General features: G+C 38.2%; 2 protein-coding genes across 4 annotated transcripts in view; both read left to right on the forward strand.

The window, feature by feature from the left end:
- Nucleotides 1–8190, forward strand: part of LOC149737071 (BCAS3 microtubule associated cell migration factor-like) — a 28989-nt gene extending 20799 nt beyond the window's left edge. Inside the window, exons 13-19 of the mRNA XM_089877059.1 lie at nucleotides 1297–1483; nucleotides 2107–2512; nucleotides 2780–2892; nucleotides 3042–3161; nucleotides 3504–3628; nucleotides 6522–6746; nucleotides 7157–8190. Coding sequence (XP_089733185.1) covers nucleotides 1297–1483; nucleotides 2107–2512; nucleotides 2780–2892; nucleotides 3042–3161; nucleotides 3504–3628; nucleotides 6522–6746; nucleotides 7157–7245 — 1265 coding nt within the window. The 3' untranslated portion in view covers nucleotides 7246–8190. The remainder of the gene's footprint in view (nucleotides 1–1296; nucleotides 1484–2106; nucleotides 2513–2779; nucleotides 2893–3041; nucleotides 3162–3503; nucleotides 3629–6521; nucleotides 6747–7156) is intronic.
- A 1412-nt stretch (nucleotides 8191–9602) lies between these two features.
- LOC149737074 (uncharacterized) overlaps nucleotides 9603–19016 on the forward strand; it is a 44152-nt gene continuing 34738 nt past the window's right edge. For all 3 annotated transcript variants that reach the window (XM_089877064.1, XM_089877062.1, XM_089877063.1), the window contains exon 1: nucleotides 9603–9904. The gene's annotated coding sequence lies outside the window, so the exon portion shown is untranslated. The remainder of the gene's footprint in view (nucleotides 9905–19016) is intronic.

A 19016-nucleotide genomic window follows, 5' to 3' on the forward strand; every position in this document is an offset into this window, starting at 1 on the left:
TGAATAGGTCAACGTCATGTCTCCTATATGTCATACAAAGCTTTTAATGTGCTGACGCATAAGTAACATACAGAACACAATATATGAACAACAGGAACCAGTATTCAAAAATCAATGGTTCCGGTTTTTGTCGGTTCCGCCCCTCCTACTCTTTGTTAAAAGCTACAATTGTAAATTTAATGATCGTGAAATCGTGTTGTGAATACAAGATAATTTTACAGCTTCGCTAAATAATAATATTGTGTTATATATTTTATATAATACAGATATAGTATGTTGGGGACGATGGGACACATTATCATTCTATTTTCCCATTTGGTAGTAAGCTAAGAACATTCACAGAATTATGAAACCGTAACTTTGGACTCTCACAGACCGTTGTTAATTGTTTAATACACGATAAGGATATTTGGATACTATGTGCTAAAGGTGTTCCATCTTCCCCATCCTGCTATAAAAATGTTACACAATACACGCTTATGTTATACAATGTAGCCTAATGTAATTATACAGTCCTGGATTATACAATACAGATCTATCTACGTGTACAGCCTGGTCGAATAATTCGATTGCAACTGTGTTGTGTATATTGATATATGTACATTCACTGACACACAGTGGCGCAGCTGGAAAAAAAAGGGGGGGGGGTTTAAATTATTCATTTTAAGAGAAAACAATTTAAAAAAAAAATATATATATTTTTGGTTTTAAAAGGGGGGGTCACGACCCTCGAAACCCCCCTGGCTGCGCCACTGCTGACACACTTTACAGTAAACACAGGGTTCTATACGTGCTCTAGGTGTCAAATTGCTAATGTTTCACACAGTTTTGTTTATTTCGCAACACCCATAGGCATTCGGCTGCTTTTCCCTACACATTGTATAACAGCCTTAGCTTTAATGACGTGGTAACGATTTCTGATAGATAGAAAATCAATGCTAAGTAACAATTTGATCAATATACGCGCAACCGAACACGTTAAGTGAATGTTAAACTCCTGTACGGGGGTGGGTTGCGAGATAGAGGCTGGAGTTTGTCCTTCTAAATAACATTTTTTACATTTCTCCCAAACCAAACAGACTTTTATAATAGTTTTCGTTAATTAAACGACCACTGGCCGCAGATATATAAAACTAAAACTCCTGAAAAACAGTGATATGGGAAGCGTGCGATAAAAACCCATGTTAACACGGGTATTCTGTTATTCTGACATTCGCCAGCATGATAAGTTTTTTACCCGCGCCTTTATTTTCTTTGTTGCGAAATCCTACGCTGTGACGTCACTGTTTCCCTCAGGGGCTCCCACTGGCGGAAGGAATGTCGCGTCATCTGCCGGATGTCAAAAACTCCTCGTAGTTAGCTCTTCCGGCTTCCTAACCGAATATCTGCTTGAGCCTCGTCCACAACACGGCCTGCCTAAAGTATCGGATGATTCCCCAGTAGAGTTGTTGGCCACCGCTCGTCTTTGTTGGCCTCTTCAAAGGTGTGTGGGTTGTTTTATTATAGTAGGGTGGGGAACATGGGACACCTTTCTATTCTATTTTCTCGGCCAATTTGGTAATAAACAAAGAACATTTAAAGAATTATAAAACCGTATCCTCATGACTCCCATATGCCGTTGTTTATTGTTTCAAACGCGTATTTGGACAATATAAGCTAAAGGTGTCCCTCCCTACTGTATGTTTTTGTAGACTGACAACCACCATATACAGCTAAGCAATCTGTTTCCTGATTACTGATTACTCAACTGCGTTCACTTGCATCGTTTGTTTGTTATGTATGCTTATCCCAATTTTTACAGTAGGGTGGGGGAAGACGGGACACCTTTAATCTCGATGTTCTCGTCCCGTTTAGTAGTAAACAAAGAACATTAAAATTGTTATAAAACTATATGCCCATGACTCTTATTGACCGTTAATAATTGTTTAAAACACGATCAGGATATTTGGATGTTATGAGCTAAATGTGTCCCATCTTCCCCCAACCTACTATATGAGTTGAGTATTACAATTAAAAATAGCTTGACCATTTATATCCTGCCTGTATCAAATTATTATAATGCGAATGAATTTAACATATAGTTATATCGTGCCTTCGTGTCAACAGACTTTCAACATGGAGCATCGTGTCTTTACCAATCCCAATTAAAAACGAGTTGCTAGCCATGGACGATCACTGTCGTCAGTTATACGAGCTGCATCGCATGAGAAGCAAAAGCAACGAGTATACTACCCGCCCGCAGAATGTCTCTGACGTCACGGCTACAATTTCCTCGAAAAATCCGGTCAAAAGTGAACAGCCCAAACGTTCGCGACCCTTCAGCGCCCAGCAGCGGAACGCGGTTCCCGGTAGCGCCGTCCCTAGGGGGCAACCGAAAGCTAAAAAGTCGAGTTCGATGTCGGAGCAAGACGCCATAAGGATGAACGGAAGACATGGATCAGATGAAGAGAGAAAGAGATCGAAATCGGATGCAGGGGTGGCCAGTGTTGCCGGGGATGAATGGTTGGCACAGGTAAGCTTTGTTTTAAAGGTTAAAATATTTGTTCGGGAAACACTGACGGTTCCTAAGATTAAGTAATTATGTGTTTAAATTCTGAAAATAGTTTTACAGCATATTTATGTATAACGATTAATGGACCAACCAGTACTGTCTTTTCCAAAACTCCCAGATAACGTATACTCTCACATAAATTGATTACGTTATTACTAAGCATAACGGACCAGTTACTCGACCAGTCCCGTCTTCCCTCACCCCACTATGATGTTAAATATATACTAGGTTGAAATGGTAACACATGAAGGTCCAGCCCGAAGATTGTGGATGGGGCCTCAGTTCAACTTTAAACCTCTCCTATCAACCAGCAGCACCCATGTTCTATCATCTGTATCCAGGTGGCTGTTACTTTTACTTACTATACTCCCTTAACTGTAATAAACACACTAACTTTTTTGTGTGTAAAGCTGTAGCATTCTGCTCTGTACATTTTTCCATTTTTTTGCACGATTTTTTAGGGGTATTTTACATTTTTCTCGATTTTCAGTGCACTCCTATCAAACCAGCAGCACCTCGTGGACGGTGTATCTGCTGTTGCTCCACCGTATGGTGGCGCTGTGTCAGGGGAAGATGTTTACAACGAAGAGCTTGACATTCATTCCTTACCGTAAGAACTTATGTAAAAAAAATTGAATTCTGCTCAAAAAGTTAACGCCAAACAGATAATGATTGGTATATGTGTCCTTAGGCAATTGCTCCAAACCAGTGGCTTTCTTACGGGTTGTTTAACTGGTCAGCCATACAGAAAACAATCACCCACAAAGTTACAAACGTGATAACTGTTATTGCTCTGCCACGCAAGGAAAAATCGGTTACATTTATTCATAACTATTTAAGTGGTCTGGTTTTATTTGGTAATGGCCAAATAAAGTATGAAAGAAGTCCTCTGCGAAGAACCTTACCCGTAAAGAATAAGCCCTATATTTTACCACATTGTTTACCCCTATAGAATCCATTCACGGTCGGAGCCTGTACCCACACCAGCACCTCGGTATGCTGCATCGTTTGACGACGGTGATATCTCGTCAGGTTGTTGTACCACGTTATCTCGTATTACTATTGAAAGTGGATCTGGTAAGTAATGTACTCTATATGGGTGAATATTATGCGTTGTATATCTATTCTATTGTGTATGGGTAAGGTTCTAATCGAGGACCTGGTATTTATGCAAGATTTAGCCTATTACCTCAACAACCAGGCTGTTTATGCTCTTTATTGGAATTTATTTAAACAGCTTTCAAAGAATTATAAAACCGTTATAAAAATCTTCATGATTCCCATAGACCGTTGGTGATTGTTTAAAAACTCGATCAGGATATTATATGTTCTAAAAGTGTCCCATCTTTCCCTACCTTACAGCATTTTAATCAAAACACTTTTGTTTGTATTAAAATGGCTCGAAGTCTGAACCAACCCGCAATGTGGAAAAGGCTAATCATTAAACTAACATGTCAGTCGTTTAAGCCGGAACTTCAATATAAAGTGGCGTTTGTTATGTTTGAATGAAGTATTTATATCACAATTGAACTGTTGGTTTCATTAATCCCATGGTTATGTTAAGATTCCGTTATCAGCTATTCATTCTTTATATAATATATCATTACTACGCGCCAGGGCGACGCACCATCTCAAGTAAAAGACGTCTTACGCTGTTGATATCGCAATCAACGGTCTTTAGTGGCGTCAGTCGTATCTCACAGCACAGCTGCTGCTCAAACGCGCCGAGAAATTAAGCCCAAAAGCCGGCCTTACCCCCCTACCCGGCACGCCCCGCTAGCACATATTGTGTCGCGATCATTGGCAATTGGATGTTATCACGCGACTCTCATCGCCCATCCAGCTGTTGTTTCAACGTCTAGCGCGTCCAAGAACGTTCAAAGAGCTCCCAACCCCCACCAACCGCATTCCCCGACCTGGCACGCGAAACGACGCGTTGTTCCATCATCGCCGCTGCGATTTTTCCGGTCGCTCAACCCGATGCACTGAGAAGTAGTTGTTTTTACGCCGCCCGGCGCCAATTCTTCGATATCGGCCACGCACTGCTAGAAATCGTTGGATGACATTTGTCAAGGATCACCCGCCGTGCAGACACTCGTTCTGTTGTTTTAGGAACCGCCCTGGGTCGACCCTCTGTCACGTGACCATCTGTGGCAACTTATGTTTTCCAGTTCTTCAAAAAAAAGAGAAAAAAAACGCTGTGTATTTGATTTTAGTACATATTTTGCTTTAACCACAATTTAGGTTTTCATTGGGGTGTCCATACCAAAAAATGGGTTATTTTTTTAGTTATTGACTGACCCAACTATAATTCAGCGAACGTGTAATTATTGTCAGTTAAATACACCTCTAAAGAAACCGCATAATACACTTATGGTGTTCATATATTGACGTACCGTATTTTACTTCCATTTCCTCGCCTAATTAAGATAGTGGATCAGCTTTTGTAACCGCGTCAGTATAACCTGTTCGCCCCTACACCCGATAAGCATCGTTATGCAAACAAGGAACATCAAATTTGTAATCTAAAGCAAACCATACACGGTTGGGGGCGAATCTCACACCAACGTTAAAACCCAGAGCCTCGGTTTCAAATTTGATTCCCTGGCTCTCTGCTTTCTTCGCCTGTTCGCTTCATTAACACAAAGGTGGCACGCAGTGTAAAGGCGAGGCCAAACAACACCCCCTTGTTCACTTCGACTACCCTACCCGCCGATGCTAATTAAACCCATGTGATTGCCCCTTTTACGAGAGCAACTAATGGATCGCGTTCACGGCCGTTTCCTGTGGCCTGAATTCGCTCCTCGGAACGCTTTTGTCGCGCGTGCCAGCTTCCGGCGTTGCCCCAGCGCAGGAAATTAAATTCCTTGCTTCTGTGTTTGCTTTTCGGACCGGAAACTACCGAGCCGTCACTTTCTAACACCGCGTTCACGCCCCATCTCGTACCCCAGCCGGCCCCCTACAAAGCACTTGTATTCCAAGTTCATTTAGCCGCCCTTTGTGTTCTCGCTTCGCCTTATATTGAGTAACGTGCGGTTGACTTGAATAGCTTCACAATGTTGCTTCACTATCCACGACTTAAACATACAAACCTTCAGAAATGGTTTCACGCATCTTGAGCACCTGATTTAATAATGTTACATTAAATTACATCATCAAACATGCGCATTTATTTCCCAAAAACTACCCCACAAACAAAAGATTTTCGTTTTTTTAAATGGAATTTTCGTCAAAAAGTGCCCATCAAAACCGTTCAAATTATTTCCTGTCACCTTATTTTCGCATAAATGCCACCCGAATAATGAAAACTCGTCTTGGATCATCGATGTAACTGTCAAGTCATCGGTTAAACAAACATTATCATTGACCCAACCCAAGGTAGTTATCCTAACCACAGTTGAGCGACCACAAGTTCCCCATGCTCCCATAGCAAAGAGATTAGCTCGCCTAACTTGACCTTCACAGCTAAACCGATATAAGGTTTCGAATTCGTTTTCCGTGTGCGCTGGTGCGTGGGGTGAGAGCCATTTCTAGAAACACTTGTTTAGCCTTTTTGTCACCGTGGCGAAACGTAGCCAACATACGTATAGTGTGAAAGTACAGTCGAATAATGCACAAACGAGATCCTATAGCAACACAAATTAAAGCGCCCAGAACTGTTGTTTAATATATTTTAAACATATTGGCTGTCAATCTGTCGTATTTGTATTGTAACCGACCAGAAATTCCGTGTTTTATATAACACCCCAAAATATGTTTTTTTACACTGCCTTTGCACAAATATATATAAACTCTTTCGTGTTTTACACTCCTAAAAGCAGCCTAATACATCAAATCACCTACAAAAAACAGCCTTGTATTTTTTTGGTAATTTAGAAAACTTTTAAACTTTTATGTATTTTCCATACAAAAAGGACATACCAAGAGAATACAAAACCTATAAATCAGCATAACAGCTTGTATTTGTCAGGTAACTTTGACCGTGCGGCTCATATGCTTGAAATAAACGCTTACGGGTCACTTGAAGACAGAAGGTTGTCCGGTTACACACTACGTGAAGGGGAGGAAAGATTGAAGGAACGAATTGCTGACGCAATGGTTGATCTGTATGATGACGTCACGAACCAACCAACAATGACGTCATCAACCCCATTTCCGTCTACGTCACCGGTAGCAAAGTACAGAGCTGATTCAGGTTTGTGTTTTCGCGCAACGTTTTTTACTGAACGTTTTAGGGATCGTATATTTGAGCCAGGGTTGGCGTATTAACCAACACAATGCTTACAAAATACATAATATGCTGCTTCAAAAATAAAGCCATTGAAGCTATTATTTATGCTTAAGATTTGGGTCGCTATGGAAAAGGCTACGAATACCAACGGCAATATAAATATGTGTGTCTATGACGAACATTAATGTTTATAATTCATATTTTTTTGAATTATTACATGGGGTCTAGTTAGTACAGTGTCCAAATTTTATTGGCACCAGTAGAAGGTATCGAAAATGGCCGCTATATTTTTTTATATTCTATGGGAACAACTTCGTCTATACCAGAGTTATCTCGTAGAAAGCCTATAATGTTATTTAACTTGTGTTTCTCAGATACAGCGGACTACGGAGTCGATTTAGTGACAGAACACTTCGAGTTCAGCAGAGATGCTCCTTCTATACAACTACCTAGTGACGTGTAACTTTCCATGACGTCACAATGCGTCACGTGGTACACCTGACGACACACTACGTGCAATATCCTCTAAACCCTTCGAGCGTTAAAAAAAAAAAAAACAGTGCAAATTCGATAGAATAAAAATTACTGTACTCCTTTTCTCGCCTCAGCGTGCTAATTCAAATTTACCTTAATACGTTCGCTTTGCCTCTCCAAACCCAATGCGCTCTAGTGTGTACAAAGCTCCCAAATTTCGTGTAAAAATTTCCTTAAAAAGCTGGTGGCCGGGTGTGTTCCTACGTTTTTCGACGCCGAAAAAAACGTTGCTTTATTTTTCCAGAGGTCTTTCCTATCAGATGCTGTGGTGTTTTGAGGAAACTTTGCTGTCGTTTTATTTTAACCTCTTATACCCCAGATACACTTACAGAGTTTTTATATAAGGGCGACCCAACTATAGATTAGTTCTCGTTTTATCGTTTATTCCACTTTTTAATGAAATAATTTTCGGCAGTATCCTTTTTCAACGATGAAATTACGTGACGTCATAGTTTGATGACGTCATAACTTTCTGTTAAAAGGCATTGTCTTTGGCCAGTGTTTTTAAACATTTTCTGAAAATTGGGCTTAAGATTATGTACTGTGAAAGTAATTAAGAAAACCCAAAAAAACTGGTGTCTTAATTTGGACAGATTTCAAGCCATAACTTTCGACTCCACCTCGCTTGCTTTAAACTCAAAAGTTTCAGTGATGCCGGGTGTGTTTAAAAGCTTACATTTCTCCACCATAGAGATTTATTTTTTCCAAACCTTGAACAAATTTTGAGTTTGCAACAAATGCCTTTTCATTAAAATATCGGTGTTTTATTTCCTGTATTTTTCCAGTTTCGTGTGTTGTTTCTAAATGGGAGACCACAGTGTAGAATTCCCCCTTGTAACTTGGTATATTTACAATAAAGATATCGTTAATGTCACTGGCTACAAGTTGATGGGAAGAGATATGACACCTCTTTATTCTATTTTTTGTCCCAATTGGTAGTAAACAAAGAACATTCAAGGAATTATAAAAACCGTTTCCTCACGACTCGCATAGACCGTTGTTAATTGTTTAAAACGAGATCAGAATATTTGGATATTACGTGCTAAAGGTGTCCCATCTTCCCCCACAAAAGTATATCTCTTTGAAAACGATGGCGAATATTATGTTATTTCAAGAGCAAAGAAAGGAGAATCAACACCAAAATAACAGTGAATAGGAACTTAAAAATGATGAAAAGTAAACCTATTTTCACACCTGTTTAAAATAGACGCCAAAATTCATGTCATAGTTAAATTCGTTGACATGTCTATTAAATTCGCGAGAAATTTCTTCAGTCGTGATCCTATTACATATAGAACATGGCTGGATAGTTGTGCGGTTCAACCCTTACCACAAGACGCCAATCATATAAGATCTTGCTTGAGATAAGCTGGAACCAGCAGAGTAGCTGTAATGAGTCGGGTGGCGCCAATGTATTACAAGGTAACTCGTTAAAAACGACGTTGTCTGCATACTTATGCTTTCAAAACCATACTTCGAAAGGTGCTTGCATTTACTACAGAAATAAATGATAAATATCAACATTTATCAGCCATATTACAAATAGGAGGATTAGCTAGGCTCAGTTTTATTTAGATAAACCTATCATCTCAATTGGTTATCCGAGCACCCATTTTCGATCACGCCGTACCCTTCATTATTGCTTTAACAGCGTCCCGACGCCAATTTGTGTAATAAACCTTCGCTATTATAATGCTGTAGGATCGTTATTTTACTCCACCCACTCGTCTATAAGTGTCAAATGCTTCCGAGCCAGACATATCAAATTATGGAGAATTTAAGAAGCATTTGAGGAATGAATTTTTAATTTCTTACGAAATACGCGAGACTTCTGTGAACCGCTACGTGGCGCTATATGCCTTACAGGTGTGCTACAAATACTTCGAGCAGAAAGCTCATATGATCTTGTTGCTGCTTTCAACCTGGTATGCCTTGATACTTTATATATATTCGACGCTCCAATAAACAAAGCACGTAATGTGTGTACAATCAATACATAGGTATAGGTAATACACATTTAAATAAACTAAGTACAGGTACCAAATAAAACATCTTATATTTGCACTTATACATGTATTTTATTAGTTTTATATATTTAACATACTAGTTTCAATGCAACGAGTCCAGAGCATATAACGATCAAACGCATTCACTTTACCGCAGTAATACATAACTTCACGCCCTCAGCTGATTAGATTGCACCACAATCCACGCTTTCGTTGATTATAACACGCCACAATCTGTACTTGCTTCGACCAACACGCTTCCAACTTATTTACAGCAATGTTTTGCTTTACTGTGCAGTACGTACAGTGTAGATTTGAATAGTTCTGACAGGATTTGGAACTATGCATACACAACTGTGTATTATACTGCTAAACGGTATAAAGATATACACTTATAAGAAGTGTGTATACCTAAAGCTATTACTCTTATATTATATTGACATTAAATTTGCATTTTTATCTGTGATACCCTATATAGGAAACTGTTTAGTCACTTCATGCTACAGAACAAATGCTGCGGTAACTACATTGAAAGCATGGATTACAACGAACCTAATGAACCAACAAGAAGCCGCGCATAATGTAAGTAATATTCCGAATCAAATGCATTGCTCTGTGTCACTTGATATGTTTTTAACGACATTATGTGGTATTGCACTGTGTGTGGGCTTATAAACAATTTCAGTTTGCGTTTTTGTATATACACCAATAAAACGTTTTTAAAGTTAGTAAAGTGACTATACGTTCGTAGTTGTTACTTGTGTACATGCCAGTTCTATATTAGTTAGATAAAACTAAGTAACTTTTTTCCAAGTACACAGTACTGTTGGGTAAGATGGATATCGTTGTAGCACATACCAACGTCTACTGTATACTAACTTTGGCACATACTACCCCAAGCACATTTTCTTATCGTATTCTCACCAATTAACAAAGCTGTTTTAAAGTCGTGACGTTAATGTTTTATAGGTTTGTAATATTCTTTGTTTACTACTAAATGGAACGATGAAATAGAATAAACAACAATGACCATCCTACCCCATCTAATATATGCAGATACTGGATATGGGCATTTTTTTCAATCTTTTGTCTCAACTTATTTGGCGTGGATTAATTAGAAGCTTACGCGTTTAATATTCACGTGTTAACAATGGTTTAGCCACGCTTAGCGACATGCTTATTAATATTAATCGCTTCTTTTCACGAAAGGCGGTTGCACCGACGACCGTATTGTTACGTCACAGGATGTAACAATTGCGAGTCGCGTGGCGAAACGTCGCATTCTGATAATCGGATTTAGCGGCAAGTATAATAAGGACGTAGACGCGCGTACTCACATGTGTTTGCTGCATTATTCATTGAAAGGAAAGCAACTTGCATATGGACCATCTTGTCTCATTGGTTAAATTGTAATAGTACATACATTGCCTTTATTCCGAGTTGCTGTTATATTCTTGCCCGCGCCCTCTTCAACCCATTTAACAGGCGTATGCAGGTAAACCCCACTGAAAAAATTGCTTTTTAAAATGTAAATTGTTGTTTATTGCAACTCAAACAGAAAACATTTTTTTTAAACTACGCTTGTTTTTCGTATTGTAAATGATATTTGAAATGCGTGCGTAGACTCAATTTAACACAGTTTCAAATGAAGTTTATACTTTGCATTCCAAGGTTAAAACCGCGTTCATTTGAGGGAGTTGTTTGTTTAGCCGACTTTAATTGAAATCCTTGGCTTCCAATGATGAATGGTTGAAGTTTACAAATACCTTGACTTGAACGTGTAAATACATTTAGAAAATTCATACAATCAGTATGTTCTGAACAGGATTTTTTTGTCTTTTTTTCTTGACAGAAATTGACAGACTTTCTAAGTTTTAATAAAGTCGATCATGTTGTTTCTGTCGTCGATTTTAGCGCAATTTTGCTCGAATCTGTGCACAAAGGCGCCAGAAATTGCTTTGTCGCGGTTCGTCGCCTTGCAAAGCGATGTATTTGTTACGTCACAATCGTACCGCAAAGTCGCAATCTATACACATCTCGAAATCGCGTCGCGCGAAACACGAAGCGTGCTGTGTTCTATGTTATTTGTTGTGAAAGGATCCCACCTACCCGAATGACAATTTTCGAAACATTGTTATAAAAACGATCTTATAATTTAACATAGACCTTCTTCTTATAGCGGTGGCTTCTATAAACGTCAGTGGAGAAATTAATACGCGTTAAGCGTTGGAGAGACGAACCATCTTTTTATATATAAACTTTGGGTTATAAAAATGAACACCGTTAGCACAAATTATATTTTCCCTAATCCTGTTCTAGGCAATTTCCAACGCTAAGTCGTGAGGATACGAAAATATAACTCTATCTATAAAGTTTCTTTTTTACTACCAAATAGCATGATACCAGAGAATAAAAACATGACCACATTGCCAAACGTTGACCAAACCTGCTATCCTTTTTGACAGAAATAGCAACCGCATACATATAGCATTGGTTTATGAAGAATTGTATGGAATGTGTATTGCGTGTACTTCATTGTGGGCGTCATAGTTGTAACTCATTTATAAAACTTTCAGCCACTTAGGTCGCTCAACCCTTTTACAAATCCTGGACCACCCGCGAACTTAAAACTATGGTTAATTTGGTTGAGCCGGGATTTGGTGTACCGTAAAGACTTGCACAGTTATGTTATTTGAAAGGATTTAAAAATATTGAGTTCTTCTATTGTATTTATGGAAATAGCGGTTGTCGAACCCAGGCTCTTCGGTCTTTCGTGATTTCGACAATAATGTAAAGCGTATACGGTCGCCTGTCACGTAATTATGCTCAGTTTGAAATCTCTGTCGCGTTTTACATCATTCTGTGTCTCAGGAATGCGATGTTTATGTCGTTCTTCCTGTTATTAAGCCTGGTGACCGTGGCTGTTCCTTCCTGTCATAAAATTGCGACGATTCTCCACTGACAAGTTTCTCAAGTGTCCGGACTTACGAAAAGGCGTTGCCTATAATACATACGCGTGTTTCTAAGTGGTCCAGGCGCCTACGGAGCCGTAATTGAGCGACCAGCTTACAACATAACACTTTGTATCGTCGTGGTAGCGTATTGTCAGACACACGGTCGTTATTTGGAGACATGTATCTGTTCAGAACGCGAGCAGGTGTAACCGAAAAAGGCAATGCAGGTCGTCATTGAATTGTAATTACATCGTCATAACCGTATATGTGAAAGCAAATTTGTCAAAAACGTCACACACTTAACTGTCAATAATTTTTCCAATGAAATGTGATTATCGTAATTGCTGGCTAAAAGCTAATGTTACGGGAAATAATGTACGTAAATATATACCGTCATATACAACATTGCATTTTCATATTTAATGGAAAACATTATGTATAGTAGAATGGGGGGAAATGGGACCGCTTTTTCATTCTATTTCACGTCCCAATTGGTAATGAACAAAAAACATTGATGAATTATAAAACTGTAGCTTCGCGACCCATAGACCGTTGTTAATTGTTTAAAACACGATCAGGATATTTGGATATTATGTTCTTAAAGTGTCCAATCTTTCCCCAATCTACTATATTATAAACACCATAATAACCTATATATTTATCGTTCATGCATTCACCATTGCTAAAACTTGAGTAAAAAACTTTAACCCATTTGGTTTTATTATATAAACTCAATAAAAAATTGACTGTTGTTTTCTGTTCAAATTGTATAAGCTTAGTCGGAATGTTAAGTTATAATCAGTCTGTTTTAATAATGCTCTTTATTATATTCAGCATATATTGGTCTATGTCTATCTATAAAAACATTTAGACTCAATATATATTACCAATATATTTGTCGCTATTATACAACAATAGTGTTTGCTAAAAACACAACAAAACGTATTAGAATAGTTGTTTTAATTCGAGCAACAAATGAAGTTCTATTTGAATAGCTTTTCGCTGAGCGTTGTCGCCATTTTGACTCGGTCTGTTAAAAACTACCTGCCTCTGACGTCATTTGCTATAGGTAATCATTTAGGCGTAACAAAAATTCTTTGTTTTAAAAAGTAAATGTTTACACTTTGTGTGAAATAGGATCTATTTATGTATTCGTTTTGAAATAAATTAAATCTCAGTTTTGACTTGTATTATATTTGTCTACTGTATTCCTTTGTTAACAAAATACAATATAGGTTGATTTAACCATAAAAAGATAATGCTTTAGAAATACGGGTGGCCTCTATAGACTAAAATTAGACAGTTCAAATTTTTCTTAACCGTTTCTATCTTCGTCACGTCAACGAATTATTCAATTCACAAGATTGTTCTACAGTTTAGATCTATTTACATGTAATCGCCTTAAACCAGTTTGGTATAAATGTTGTATAGCTGACAATACATCAGCTATACATATTGTTTTTACAGCTCATTTTCGTGTTTTTATTATCGCATCAAAATGTTGTAAACACAAAACAGTCTTACATAAAGGCATTATGTAAATTACTCCGGGCAAGATGGGTATATTTGGTTCATAATATCCCGTGTACCTTTAGCCTATATAGCGCATAATACAGTATCCTGTATTTCCCAATCCTAGAACGCCTTTTTGGAGTCGCGTTGATAAGGTTATTAATTCTGTAAATTTTTTTTGTTTACTACCAAATGGGTCGACAAGATGAACTAAAAACATAAACCATCTAAAAAAACGTATACCATTTATTCGATTTTAGAACTTAAAACAGTACAATGTAAAAGCCTAACTGCTTACATTCATTTATAGTATTTACACGTTTTCAGTCACAAAATTTTAGTGATAAAGTAGGCTGGGGTAAGATACTTTATGACTTGATTTTAATTTTGACCAGCCGCATTGTGAGTTTTCTGTTTTCGCGCAGTGTACAACTACATTGCCATTCATCATTCTAGATTTGCTAGCGCGTACAGGCACCAGTAGACAGCCATCTGATTGTTTCTTGTTGTGAGAACAAAGGGTTTTCAATGGCCAGTGTTTCCGGCAACACAATTATTCTTAAACCATCGTATCAACCTTCATTTGAAAAACGATTTTTTGAAATCAATTGTGTTTTTTCGGTTTCGTATTATCCCGTGTTTTTAAGATTTAGTTTTATCATTGAAAATTCCGTAAAAACGTGGGCATACGGTAGAAAAATGTTCTGCGCTAAAAACGGTTTTCGCATCCAGGGTTTATAACAAAATGGTAAGACATGTATATAAGACGCAGAATATACAGTATGTCCTATAACAGTATATGTTCTCAAAAACGACGTTTTTCAATAAAATATTCTTAAAATGGTCGTTTTTCGTTAAACTATACTGAACAACACATTTTACGATACGCAAAAACGTAGTTTTCCAATAAAAATACGAAAAAAACGATATTCCCCTATGGCCTATACAAAAACAAAAATAACAAAACCATGCGCCAAAGTTAAACCTTGGTGTTTACATATAAGAAGCCAATCATGGCATACAGGGATTCATATTTGAAGATTTGCAGCCGTGGCGACGATCGATCGGTCCAGCTTTGGTCGAGGCATTGATTAACATCAATTTGCGGCGGGATCTCGCCTCCGAACGCCGATTATGTGCTCAGTGTTGGCGCCGTAGTCACTGAAGCTGGCGCGGCAGGGCAACCCCGTTTCGTCAGATCCGTTCCCTATTTATTTTACACTTTATGGTCGAATGTTGATTGAGGTTGTGGGCGGTAATGTACTTAACGTATCAAAACATGTTTAGTTGCTGTTTTGGTTTATATGAACATTAGGAACATGTTTTGTTGGCGTTTGAGCTGAAATAGCATTTTTGTTTAAATGTAGAATAACATTAAAAGTGTGTCTTGTGCCATTTTTGGAAAAAAAATATCGGTAATAGTAAATATTTTGTTATTTTCTTATTTTCCATATTTAGTACTAACCTACGTACATAAAGTTCATTAAAATATAGTAAATTCTGGCTGGGCACTGTAGTTTACTTGACGCTTCAAGCAAAATGCCATTTAAATATGATCTTTTACGAGAAAAACAAACCAAACCGAGATTAGGTGTTAAATTAGCTTTATATTTATATACTTCTTACCACACGAGGCCGCCAAAGAGCTGCAACACAAGAGGTGCGAAAATCCCCGATAAATTACGTCATTAAAGTTTGAACGACGTCTGCCTTACGTCCGTTATTTATGTTACGATTCAAAAATACGTGACTATCGCGCGTATTTAATTTAAACGTTGTAATAAATTGTAGCAACAATACACGTAACATTGATTATTATTTCATGACGTAATGTTAAATTAAACAATTTGTTAGTACGGATAGTACGGATTATAGTGTAAAGAGAAATAACCCATTTTATAAAACAGCGAAGAATGTGCATACATATACCCCTTTTCAAACAAAAAAATATTTTTTTATATAAATTTTTTGTTGTATAGAGTCGGACAGGAGAGGTAAAAAATAATCCGTACCGTCTACTATGGTTGTCCGTATTGTCGGTAAAATGGCGTGAACGCTCGGTGTTGTTGGTGTATTCACTAATATTCATTATCTTGTAGCTGCAAATAAACTTGGCAGGTAAAACTAAGTTTCATAAACAAATTATCTCAATCTTTTGGATGCCATAGTCGCTCCCATGGTAACAAGAGATCTGTCTAAATAAGCAGTTGTCTCCGCGCTCCTCTTTGCGGCTGAGAATCTTTATTTCTTTCTTTCTCCTTCCCACTCAACAAACAAACAGGGAACTCGCGAGCGCGGTGTCATGGCCGATCACAGAGAACAAATTCCGTGATCGCTAAAATCTGAGATCGAAAAAGAAAACTACAGGTTTGATAAAAGATCTCTTTTCCAGCGTGTGAGATTCCGTGTCTGCTTGAATGTGATTAAGTGCGCCGATGTGGTTTCGCTTGCGTCGGTTTACCATCAAGTTAAATTGCGAAACTGCCGTCAAAACTTCACACCTTCTATCAACAAGGCTATTATTATCTGTTTAATTCGTCAAGAAGATTGCGCTAATCGGAGCGGATCAGTGCGCCCAGCGGTCGCTCAAGAGCCCTCTTTTACACCTAACGTCCTTAAGTGGCCAGATAGGCGTCAGGCCGGCGCCAGTACGACCCATTGCCGCCCTTCTTAATCAGTTGAAGAGCTGTTCAGACATAGCACGTGTCGGGCGGCGTAAGAATGGTTCATCAACGTTGTGCTGTTAAGATTACAAGCTCTACAAAGCACGGGGGTTGATGTCGTTTTAACTCTGCATGCTTTTCTACTGTTTTATCAGCCGTTTTACATTTGTCAAAATTGTGTTCTTTCCTGGGCCTTCCCGTATTTCAAAACCTCAGATCTCGGCCGGGGTCACAATCAAGTCATCTATCTAGCCTAAAAACCATGGCTGTTCCAGATACCGGCTGTAAGAGGTCTATGGAAGTTAAAACATGTTCAAACGGGTGGCTGGAAAATTAAGATGTATGTCGCCAGTGTATGGGGTTGTTCTAAGGGACACTAACGTCCGATGACGCCGTAGTTCCGTGTAAACAATCCCTATTTGAAGCCACTGCGTTGTTGTAAGGAGGCGGCGAAATTGTCAAGGTGTAAAAACCGAGATCGGACAAAATCTGCGCGTGAAACTGCTCCCAGCTCCTCTTGGTTTGTTTCTTCTATTCTCTCACTATTTGTGTGAGCGAGAAGGTGGCGCCGCGAAGGCGAAGCTACAGACGCGTCGTTTACAAGAGATGTCGATTCTGACGTTAAAACGGAACGATTACGTCATCTTGTTTATTAATCACGTGTCAAAATCTCAAGATCTCTTGCTCGCTGATGTTTATTTAAAACTTTGGCCAAAATGCGGTTTTTGTGAGCCCAGAGGTACTTAATGAAAAAAAAAACGGGAACAAAAATGGCCGATTTATTTCACAGCGTCTATTGCTGAACTTGAAGTAACCTTGTAACGTTATACAGCGACGTTTTTTATAATCTTTCGCATATTTCGCTTCTATAACCCTAGCCGCTGTAACTACTTGATCACGGGCCGAATGCTCGTAATAGTGTTACGCCTGACACCTTAGGCGCCAGTAGTCTGCCATTGAACAAGCTCAAAATGGCCCCGAAGAACCCTTGACGACCCATACCCTAGCACTTGGCGGAAATTGCCTCGTGCCCGTCGGTTGCTACTGGTACAATGGCGTCCTACTAATACTGCAGCTAGCTGTCAATCTTCCTCTAAGCTGGCCGATCTAATCAAGCAATTATTAAGCAATACATAAATATAGCACTTTGGCTCTTCCCACACGATGAATGGCATTTAATTAATGAGTGTATTGATGTAAATATAGCAGGGCCCTTTTATCTTTTCGCTGCATCTAAACTTGAGGAAACAATAAATTTTCGCGAAAATTAATATCAAATATAAACAATTCTTCACAATTAAACAGTCTTTTCTTTATTTACAATTTCAGTAATTTTGAAAATTTGATTATTTTGTGGGTTGGAAAAAATTTCCTAGTTTATACCATCCAGCAATATGTTATGTAGGTGATAATGAAACGCATGGGAAACCACAAGGGCATTTAATTAAATTCAGATGTTAATGAAACGTCAAATGCGACAGAGGCTTATAAATATTTCAGTAAGGCCTTTATTTTCTGCCATGTAAAATAATGCTAGAATATGATTTCATGTCAAAGCGTTAGAAACACAATCATGAGTACTGCTCACACCTACCCGTGTTGAAAGGGGGAAATTTAATTAAAATTGTGTGTCAGTTCTATAATTGGATTTTTTTAATTCGTCACAATATTTTTTGATATTCTAATTAGTTAAATAAAAAATATAGTTTCATGGGGTAAGATGGATACACGCATTGTTTTATATTTCCTAATCCTGTGTTTAAGAACTAACAACACTTTTTAATAGTGGTGCGGGTATGGTTATATAGCCTTTAAAATACTCTGTGTTTACTACTAAACGGTATGACAAAAAATAAACAGTTGGACCATTTCACATACACCATATATATGGTGAACTGGAACAATAAACTTTTGTAAACGATTTAAATATACTTGAACTAACTCACTAAAATTCTAAACGAATTTCTGTAATTAAAACAGAGTACTATAGAGACGTATTATGTTCCCTGGTACAATTTCAACATGGCTAAGAGTTTGTGTACTTTGGTTAATCGGAATAAAGGGTTCGAATTTCAATCTGTTTCAACCCGATCTTTCCAACGTAAACATTTATTTTCGGTAGCTTGCTAATACAAAGACAGGCGGTACGACTTCGGAGCAAAAGATAATCACTTTGTTAGTGGTTAGTTAAAATAAAGACGGACTGGCGCCGTATACAACGACCAGGCGCCTATGGGAGGGTAGGCCACTAATACGTAATCATATCGCTTAGACGATCTCTTTGAGTTATCTCGTGTTCGTTTCAGTTAGACCCTGCTCGGTAATCATTAGGCTGTTTTAAAATTTCCCTCGAGTTTTCTGACGTGGAGAAATACGCTCCACTTTGGACTAGAAATGCAACAAAATGGCCAGGGTTGGATTACTGTACTAGCTTGGCTCGGTTAGGCTGAAAATTGCTGGGTATTTGGGTAAGACCTTGACTTTCAGTCTCCCAAAACGAAAACAAACTTTTTTTGTTGTATTTTTCATGTATTGCTTTGTAATGGAAGAAGAGCGAAATAAACC

Source organism: Ciona robusta, chromosome 4, assembly GCF_009617815.1.
Source record: "Ciona robusta chromosome 4, ASM961781v2".
Taxonomy (NCBI): domain Eukaryota; kingdom Metazoa; phylum Chordata; class Ascidiacea; order Phlebobranchia; family Cionidae; genus Ciona; species Ciona robusta.